General features: G+C 33.5%; 1 protein-coding gene across 21 annotated transcripts in view; it reads right to left on the bottom strand.

Moving 5' to 3' along the window:
• Positions 1–11,207, bottom strand: part of Cdh18 (cadherin 18) — a 904,392-nt gene that overhangs the window by 81,213 nt on the left and 811,972 nt on the right. For all 21 annotated transcript variants that reach the window (XM_031359900.1, XM_031359898.1, XM_031359903.1 and 18 more), the window contains one exon: positions 7,421–7,608. In XM_031359900.1, the coding sequence (XP_031215760.1) occupies positions 7,421–7,608 (188 nt within the window). The remainder of the gene's footprint in view (positions 1–7,420; positions 7,609–11,207) is intronic.

Below are 11,207 nucleotides of genomic sequence, written 5' to 3'. Positions count from 1 at the left end.
CAAGGTAGCTATTCTGATCTCAGAAACTCACCCAAGAGAGAATGGCGGATCCCGCCTGGGTCTCTGGCCTAAGGTGCCTCCAGGCTGGCTGCTCCAGTCTCAGAACCTCACCCGAGAGAAAACAGCGGATCCCGCCCTAAAATTTGTTTTCTAACCTTTATTTGTTATTAACTAATCTCTTCTAATCTTCCAGTTTTAAATGTGTATCAATTTATCCAATTTTAATATTATTATTAATTTGGTTTTGGTCATTAATATATTTAGAAGTTGAATATTCTAATAGTCCATCCATCTCAAATATACTTATGTTTAACATGTTACTTCATTGACACATGCAGAATTTCATGTTATTCTGAAATGTGAGTTATCAACAGCTAACCTGTACCCTATGTGTTTAACATAAATAGGTTCACTTAATTTTGACCTTTAATTAATTGTTCAATTGTTCTTCTCATACCACTGAGGATAAGAAGTCATAAAAATTGATAAATGACTTAGTTGAAGCAGCTACAAATGAATAGAATGTGTTTTTGTTTCAAGCTGTGTATTATCCTTTTTAATGATGAAGTTATATTGTTTGAAACCTAATAGTAAATAGCTTGGTGTAAAGTAGGAGAATGAATACAAAGAATTAGACTTTCTGTGCCTATATTGTCCTCAGTAATAAAATCGCTCATTCATCATCTTTTTAACTATTTGTTATTAAATACAAAATGAGTCAATAAGCTCTTATTTCTAAATATAAGATGTCTAAATAATTTTGTAATATCTTTAATTAAAATAATTATACAGCTATAAAACTAACAATATTTTGACAAATTTCTTTATCTTCTTGGTTTCTGCAAGAAGTACTTATGCAGGGACAATTTTACTTTCCTTGGGCAATTGGATTTCTCTTACTACTCTTTAGATAATGCTCAATACTGTAATTTACTACCTCATTATCAATGAGTTCAATGTGATTTTCATGGAAGATTTTACTCTCTTAATTTTATCTCATTATTCTTAGTAATTGTCTTTACATATCATTGCTCTTTCTCACATATAATAAAGCACTTCTGCTCCTTAATATAAATCCATTTCATATTAACGTAGATAGTTGCTATCTATCACATCAGACTTGTTCTAACTTTACATATTTAGAACATTTTAATAGTTTCTCATTAATTTCTTCTACTGTCCCTTCAAACACCCTTGTGTGTTTCTCTTCTCAAACTACTACCTTGAAGACTTAAATACTGAAATTATTATCTAGCCAAGGTATATTGGCCAAATTTTCATGGAGTACAAAGCTTAAGGATTATAGATTCTGGTCTTCTAGGCAATAGGAAAGGTTTTCATTCATGTAATTTATGTGTTGTACCTTCACTTGGATTTGTATTTCACAGTCAGTTGATAATGATTCAGTTAAGTTCCCATTTCCATGGATTAAAATTTGATTTTAATTTTGGAAAACAGACAATCCAAAGTAGTATACAATATTACAATATTATCATTACTTATATTTCTCTTCAAATTTTGCATTTTAATTTATGATATGTGAATATAAGGAAAAATAAGACTAATTTAACTAGTGCTCTCTGTCTGAACTTCCTTGCTTGGTAAGCTTTCAAGAATTTTATTTTAGGTTTTCCAGGTGTGGTTGTTCTTCTGGGGGGATGAGAATTCTTGCATAAGCTTGCTTTCATAGATTTCACTTAACAAAATTGTTAACATTAATTTGCATATAACTCTAATATTAATAATTAGAATAACAGGTTTTACTTTTGTCACTCAAACATGACAACAAATAAAAATATATTTAACCTCAAATAATCATTATATAGTTGACTAGAAACAAGTTTATGTATGTATATGAGTATCTGTATATGTACATATGTACTTTGCATACACATATCCACATATATGCATATATGCATATATACACATACATATATATACATATATACTAAGTATATAAATATCTTTTTATATAGTATGTAGATAAAAATGTATCAGTTTACATGAATCAATATAACTCAGCTAATCACAATGTTTTATCAGATCACCATTTTCCAATACTGTAATATATTATATTATGCATTATTATGTATATTTAACACAATAATAAACAATTAGTAGTTCTGAATTATTCATTATTCTAGGATCATAGTCATACCTAAAGTTAGCCATCAAGAATTGAGTTTGCCCAACACCTTTCTTCTTTCAAACACAATAGAAATACAGCAATCCAGTTAATCAAACTGAAATTCGGACTCTTCTCTACATTGCTTGTAGAAGAACACAATAAATTTCCAGATAATAGAACTACCTAAGAATCAAACAATACTTAGGGTTTTTTTTGTTTGTTTTTTTTTTGTTTTTGTTTTTTGTTTGTTTGTTTGTTTATTTGTTTGTTTCGAGACAGGGTTTCTCTGTATAGACCTGGCTGTCTTGGAACTTACTCTGTAGACCAGGCTGGCCTCAAGCTCAGAAAGCCACCTGCCTCTGCCTCCCAAGTGCTGGGATTAAAGGCGTGTGCTACCACTGCCCAGCCTTGTTTAAGTTTTAAAAGTAGAATATCAAACACTGTTCATAATGGAGAGTTTATTAGAATCACAATGTGAAAATCATTATTATTCTTTGTGTTTGTATACACATTCAATCACAATTGTTTTGTCTTATTTGTTTTTCTTTGTGGTCCAACAAACATTAAACTCCATAGTAAAGTAATTAAGAACAGAATATTCCTTAATCTTTCACACAAATCAAAAGAATAACCATAAGAATCTCAATAAACACAACAGATATATGTTATTTGGCATGATGCTAATATGATTAAAACAGAAAATATGTCATATAATTCTTTTAAATTGGCTGTAGTATCTCTGTGGGCACTGCACACATGCGGTACACAGAGTTCTTATATGCATGTAATAATATATCAGATACATAAAATAATAAATATTTAAAATGACTTTATATTTTAAAAGAGTCAATGCTGAGTTTTTCACCAATGGCATCCCATAGACCCTTTCTCTTAAACATCACATGCTGTCACCAATTGTATCAATTACCTCCTACAACAAGACAGTAATGTACTATAACTGAAGATATCACTAAGGTAATTGAACACAGAGAAGTTAAGCTGGTTTTCAACTAGAATTTTTACCTCTACTGAGAAGCATCCATGGTGCTGGAATTCATTACAACAGAGGAGAAAGTGATTATCAATATCAATTAGCTCCATACCCTATGACTTAGAGCAGCACTGTGTGTGTAAAATATACAATGTAAGAAATTGGCATAAATGTTATGGACTAACCAACCACTTTAAAAAGAAATAGATTTGAGGCTCACTCCATTAGATGGATCCCCTATCAGACACTCTCAGTCTGGCAAACAAACAAACAAACAAACAAACACACAGAAACTAGGTAGGGAAAATCTACCTTATTATTCTTTTAAAGAAACATAGGAATAAAATTATTCCCTTTAACATATTGCTATACTCATAGTTCAGAGCATTAATTACCCCCTCTATTAGAGAAGCCTCTCATTGTGGTAGATGAGAATTAACACAGAGGCCCCCAAGTGTACAATCTGCAGAGGATGAGAAACATTTGAGTACTCAGTCCTACTTAGATTCCTTGATCATAACCTGCCTTAAGTCTCTGGGAACTTTGCAGAAGAGGAAATGAGAAGAATGTAAAGCCAGAGTGGGTGAATGATTCCTAGGAAACAGTGCCTTTCTAGCACTGATTTGCATATACACTCACAGAATCAGAGACAGCATACTCAAGACATCATGGTCAAAACAGGCAAAATGTATGAACATACAATGAGTAGTGGACAGTACATGTCAATACTAATTATGAATCTATGTGAAATTAGTAGCTATGGAGGAAAGAATAATCAAATGTTTGTTTTGTCATCATTTAGAAAGTGATAAAGAATATGAAGTCAGAAGATGGGGAATGTAGGAAGTCCTAGGTAGAAGATGTTAAGAGTTGAGAAAGAATGTAATCAAAATATATTGCATGAGTTTATATTCCTGAAGCCAGTATATGCAAAACAGAAAATGCTATATTCAATAGCAAGAAAAAATAAGCCTACTTTGACACAGATGATGGAACAATTAAATAATCAAGGTTAATAATGGAGTAGCCAAGCTAGGTTGAGGTGCATTTACAACAAATTTTGGCTGTCTGTTTTTTGTAAACAAAGACTGAATTGAAGTTGTCTTTTATTTATGGGAGAAATTGAATGAAATGCCATGTGCTACTCTTAAAAATAATTAAAAAGAAGATGTTATGTCTTGAGTTATATAAATAATGAAATAATAAAGAAAAAGATGCATACTTGTGAAAAGAAGTTGTTGATAAAAGAATTATGATAACAACTAGAGTTGGAACCTTGAAGTTAGAATGGCATATTCTGGAGAAACGACTCAGTTATTCAGACCAGTTGTTCCTGTAGAAGATCTAGACTTGTTGCTCAGAATTCACATGGTGCTCCCTAACCATGCATAACTCTATTTCCAAGGGATCTTATGCCCTTTTATCATCTCCACAGGCACTGGACATGCAAGTGGTACATAGGAATACATTCAAGCAAAATGCTCATACACATTACATAAAAAATCAAATAACACCAATAATACCTAGAACAACTTCTCCACGGGGACTTTTTTATAAAGTGACATCAATAAGAGGTTCTGACTGCCTCCTAGACAGAACCCATCCTCAAGCTTCAGATGTTTTTGTCAGAGAAATGAATGAAGCTTACAATTCTTCCTTATCTTTCTCACCTTTCCACCTAGTCAGGCTCCATTAAACTATGAGCAAAACTTATCAAAGGGTATTTACAACGTTCCATGCAATGCATCAGTGAATTCAACTTGGCAATTTCCTGATGAAGTGATGATATGGACCGAGATGAGCCAGTGTGCCTGCTGCTGATTTATAGAGCAGCACTGATTTTGATCTCTGAGGAGATTAGCTTTTCTGCTTTGCTGACTAAGGTGAGTTCTTTTCGAGATTAAATAAGAAACAGGTTTTCAAGGATTGTTTTATCTGTATCTTGACACCTGAACCAGTATCAATGAAGTTTAAAACACACTGGAGAACAGAGTTCAATTTTTAAATTGCAATTACTTATAAAATACACAGCAATACATTAATTGAGAAATTGATAGTAATTTGAAGATATAAAATACTGCATAAGTGCTAACATTAATTCAACTCTGATTAATATAAACCTATAAAAGCACACACAGGTGGAAGACAATTAGAAATAATTATCATGGTGATTTTCTGTAAATTATCACTAATGTGCCAGTTGAAATTTTTTTTTTAAAAAAAAATACATTGTATGTATAGAAAATACAATGTAGTCAATCAATTATGCAAACAGGTGAACATTAATTTGGTTATTTTGGAAAGTAACCTGACTATGATCATGTAAGTGGTAAGAACTCTTATTTATCCTCTTATTTATATCCTGATATAAAGGCACTTGTACCTTATTGGTAAAGGAATACTAGCTACTACCAGCTTTAGTTCTGAAAATCTAATAGTGGTGGATTGTATAGCATGGCCCCCTTGGGCTCAGGGTTTGAATGTTTGATCCATGGGAGGTGACACTATTACAAGGTGTGGCCTTGTTGGAGTAGGTGTGGCAGTGTTGGAGAGACAGTATCTCTGTGGCAGCTAGTTCTGAGATCTGATATATGTTCAAGTTTTGCACAGTGTGGAACACAGTCTCCCCTAGATGCCTGTGGATCTAGATATAGAACTCTCTATCTTTCCCCAGTACCATGTCTCCCTATATTGTCATGTTTCCCACCATGATGATAATTGGGAATAAGTTTCTGAAGCTATATGTCAGACCTGATGAAATATCCTTTATAAGAGTTGCCTTTGTCATGGTGTCTCTTCACAGCAATAAAACCCTCACTAAGACACTAATATTAAGGTTAATAATGCTCAGTACTGGGATGACCTCAATACCAGCATCCTATAAACAGAATGCTGCAAATATATCTGTAAATATTAGTTATTCCCTCCTCTCCCTTGTCTCAAGAGGATGCACATGATCATAAACTATTATTTTTTCTACCATTGATTCCTTACAAGATAATCCCTCCAGTGCATATCTTAAAAATCAATCAGTGCTTCTCTTGTGTTATCTCTTCCATTTATTTTTTCCTGAGCTTTGTACCCACTCTAACAATTAACAGTTTTCATTCTCCCTCCTTCAAATTATAGTATCCTATCATGTTAATATTCAAGGAACATACATCCTGACAGAAGATCTAAAAATTCAAACAGGAAAAATTAAGGTTTAACTTCATCTCAGAGTAAAAGCACTAAAAATGGTTGGTCATCTTACAGGAAAGTTTTGGGGAAAGGTTATGACTCTAGTAGGAAAGAGGCTGGTGAAATAAAGAATTGTGGGACAGCAGGAACTGTGTCACCAGACAAAAACTGGGAGGGTTGAATGGATTCAGAAACCTGGAATTCTCATATCTAAGACCTGTGGGCATTTCATCTGCTCCTGACTATTTCTTCTTGGAAGAAGTGACTTCAACATGCACGATGATCATGACCACTAGTCCTATAACACAGAGTTCTCCATGCCAATGAAGTATCTAGATAGGCTGACCATGAGGATTGAGCCAATGATATTCCATTCCTGGACATTCCTTCCTGCAAAACATATTTAATCTCTAGTCTATCCTGAGTAAGTTGTATGCACCCATTTTCCACAATGAACAATAAATAGTTTGGACAAGCAAAGACAGCCTTCCTCATCCAGAACCACTGTGAGGGGAAGCCTTCATCTTGTAGAGCCTTGATGCCTAAGTCTCCAGCAGAAGGCCACTCCATGTTCCTGGACACACACAGACACACATCTCTGAGCTAAGCTGGAGTTCCAGCCCACTTACCACCATCCTTCCTGACTCCACAAGGATCATACCTGCAACTGGACTCCTGGTAGTTTAGAAAACCCCTGACCGTGGCTTATCACCAGTCTGCACTGGCCCTCTCTATTCCCTATTCTTAGCAGATCCCAGGGGCAACTGGATGCCCAGGAGTTTAGGAACTCATTGGCCTCAGCCTGCCTCTCCTTTCTTACTCAGGCTGGATCCCCATCTTAGGCTATGTTGGTAATCTAACACCTCCTGTTTTGTCTGCCAAAGTGGAGTTCACACACCCCAGCAGTGAGGTAGAACATGGAACCACAGAGAGTCATTAATTTAAAAGAGTACTATGAGGGAAAGATGGTCTTCTATGGAGTCTTTCATACATAAATAGAAGAAAATATATAATCCTAAGCACCTTTTCTTTTAATGCCCAGAAACAAATATATATATATATTTAATTTCTGGAAATATTGGTGACTGATATAAATCAGCATAATTTTGTTGTTTGTTTACCTTCTTTAAAGAAAGTATTCCTTCTCTGGTGTCCTTGTCAGTGGAAATAGAGAATACTCCAATCCCGTCACCATTAGTGATGGAGTAGGTCATATCTGCATTTGAGCCAGTGTCTGCATCATTTGCTTTGATTTTCCCAACAGCTGAACCAACTTGAGCAGACTCAGGAACATACAGTTGATAGTGTTCTGTAAAATATTTCATATTAAAGTTACAAACAGTAATATTCATAATGTATATATCTCATAAGAAATAATAAGTATATCAGATTATCAAATGAACATAATATAGAATGAAATATCTGTAAATGTTCTTTTAGATTCGTGTAAATGCTTCAATATATGTAAATATTATAATGTATGTGAAATAATAGACTAGTTACAAACCTTTATCTACATATTTTGTTATATACATATCATATTGTATTATTGCTTTCACTAAACAATAATAGAAAATTTCATTTATAGTGAATAAAATTGAGTCAGTCAAGCATAAGCAATCCCAGTTTACTTTTTTCTTCACATTAATGTGAAGTTCAAATATGTATTAATGTGTGTGTATGTGTGTGTGTGTCTGTCTATGTGGACATGCTTGAAATTTAACCAGGAAAAGAAGAAAAGCCATATCAGAAAATATAGGCTATTGTTTTATGAATAATTTATTTACTGAAATATGTAAGAAAGACCATAGAAAAATAGTGAATATATTTAAATATTTATCAAATATTTCCAATTACATCTGTAAAAATTTGATAGCTCTCCATAATGGTCACATGAAAAATTATGTCTTCAAAACTAAATCAAGCCAGTTGACCAGCTGAAGGTTGAAAATCTACACACTGAGTAGTGAGTAAGTGATATGCAGTTGTTCTGTAATGGCTTCAGTGTTGACTGTGTTTTTCCTATGTACAAAATAAACTCATACTAAAGGTATCATAATTTGGAAACAAAAATAAACTGAACTTTTTAATGATATAAAATACTAAGGTAGTGTTCCTTTATTTATTAATATATATTTAAATGAATATTATTTTAACTAGTTATTAAAATTAAAAGCACATTTTTGCTGTCTTGGAACTCACTCTTTAGATCAGGCTGGCCTTGAACTCAGAAATCTGCCTGCCTCTGTCTCCCAAATGCTGGGATTAAAGTCGTGTGTCACCACTGCCCAGGTTAAAAGTACATTTATTAATGTATTTTATTACAATATTCAAAGGAACAGTATAAATACTAGAACTCTTGAATTTAAATGTAATTAAATAAATCATTGACCCAATATTATAGCAATAATATTAAGCAAATAATAAATAAATAAAAGTTTTGTACTAGAACTTTATATTTTTTGTGGTACAAAAGACAGAAAAATGGATACCACAAATTCTCCCTCATATGTGGCCTAACTTAAAATCTCCATTTCTATGTGTTTAGCTTGAAGTTCCTGTAAGTTGGTATGAAGGTACCAACTTAAGGAAGGGAGAGTGTTAAAATGTAGGCAAGTTTCAAGTAAAAGTGGTGGGGGACATCCATGTTTGTTAAAGTTAGAAAAGGAGAGGGTGCTGACATAAGTTAGGCAAAGAAGTGGAGAAGAAGGTAAACTACACTAAAGATGCTCTGAAAATGGAACTTGTAACTAAACAACAAACAATTTATTAAAGAGAATGCTTGCAAGGCAGACAATCATGCATGGCTGACAAACAGCTTCATCTAGAAGCCATTGGTTAATAAACAAAATGTATCTTGCAATTGTGGGGAACATTCTTATGACTTTTGAGCCAAGGAGGTCATAGATGCTGCCAAAATAGCTCAGGTTCTTGTTATTTCTATTGGTTGTCCACCAGAACATGGACAGTAGTACCCTATAGGTTAAGTCACAACATATTGGTGGAATCATATAGAGAAAGAAATTTGAATTGGGCAGGTAACTGTCCAGTTTTGTGTAGCTAAATAATATCATACATTTTACTGCTGAATAAAAAGTATCAATTATATCACATGATTTGAATTCTATCATGAATATCAACCAGACATTATAATATGAGTCCATTGTGAAATAGTCATGTGCCTGAATTACCGACTGTTCTCCAAATCTGAGGCTCCTAAGAGTAGCAACCATACCAAGCACTGTACATCCATTCAAAAGCCCACGATGGGGAGGACACTTGCATGGAGGAGCTTAATTTTGTTGTTTATTCAAATTGGCATATTGTCTGACAACATTCTAAATATATAAATGCACCCATAGTCAATTGATACTCTCTGGTTTAGTCAGAGAAACCTCTCTTGGTAGTGAAATGTGGCTGAAAAAAGCTTATGACTGCTTGTGTCATTTGGAGAATTGTGTAAATTAAGTTTTCAGCCCTAACCAAAATAGAATACTGTCCCCTGCTAGACACCGTGAATATTATGGAAGATGGGGTTGAAAAAAAATGAAGAATCATAGGATACAGAAAATAAATTTGAAAATATCATCTTCAAGGCTGCACACAGCCACTTCAATCCGTCACAGATTTCTAGCAAATTCGAATATGGGTAAGTGTTTAAATAAGAATGGTCTATCAATATTCAGAAACGGATGCATGAAGATTTTATGGATCTCTAGGCATAAAACAGAAACTATTTCCTAGTGATATATTCAAGAAAGGGAATCATTGTCTTCACTTGTGTACACCTACTGGCAAACCATATGACACCAATGGATAAATCCAATCATTAATTATAAACAATACTCAATATTATACTAAATGATAAAATAGTCTTAATATCGGGAAGGAGCAAAGATGTCCAATTTATTCAATCTCATTAAATATTGAAAATTTATAAGACAATCAGACAAAAGAAAATGTTAAACAAAGAAAGGAGGACATTCAAGTGCCTTGACTGGGTGGAGCCAAGTTCCTATGTATAAATAATGATTCCTCCAGAAAATTCTTATAGTGGATTAACACTTGCAATCTTGTACACTACAATGAACAATTCATGAAAAGTTTAAGGACGACATCCAATACACATCATTCTTAAAACATTGGAATAAAAGTAGCCTATATGGTATGGCATCTACCATGAATATTTGAAGACATTAAAGAAAGAAAACGAGTAAGACTTTAGTAGATAAAAATACCCTCTATGGTCATGGTTAGGTAGAACAAGTAGTATTGTAGAAATGGTTCCCTTACTGAAAGCAGGCTATTTAGGAAACTCAATCCCTGTCACATTTACAATATCATTCTTTATAGAAACAGAAAAAGAAAACTAAAATCAATATGGATGTACAGAAGACAAAAGTGAAAGCAATCCTGCACATACCCAATGATGCTGAAGTTGTCATTACACTTTCAAGTTAATTAAGATCTATAATACCAGACAGACCAGAACACCAGAACAAAAATTTTCACGTAGAGGAATGAATGCAACAGATTATCCAGATACAAACCAATACAACTATCTCAGCTTTGATGCAGTTGACAAAATTACATGTTGGAGAAAAGACAACATCTTCAACAAACAGTACTGAACAAACCATGTATCCATATGTGGGGGAGTAAAAATAGATCCTCATTTCTCACTCCATTAAAAAAAAAAGAAAGAAAACCTCAATTCCAAATGAATAAAAACCCTTAACAGAAACCTGAACTCAGAGAGTGAGCAGCTGACATATGGAGCACGCTTGAAGAAGCCTGCACAGGGAAAAGACTTTCTGAAAAAGATGCCAACAGCTCAGAAAAAGCAGTGAAAATTCACAAATAATATTAGGTAAAATTTAAAAGTTTCTATGCAGCAATAAAAACGAA

The sequence above is a fragment of the Mastomys coucha genome, unplaced genomic scaffold (genome assembly GCF_008632895.1).
Source record: "Mastomys coucha isolate ucsf_1 unplaced genomic scaffold, UCSF_Mcou_1 pScaffold8, whole genome shotgun sequence".
Classification (NCBI taxonomy): Eukaryota; Metazoa; Chordata; class Mammalia; order Rodentia; family Muridae; genus Mastomys; species Mastomys coucha.
The sequence above is the reverse complement of the archived record's forward strand: the minus strand, read 5'-3'. Positions and strand labels throughout refer to the sequence as shown.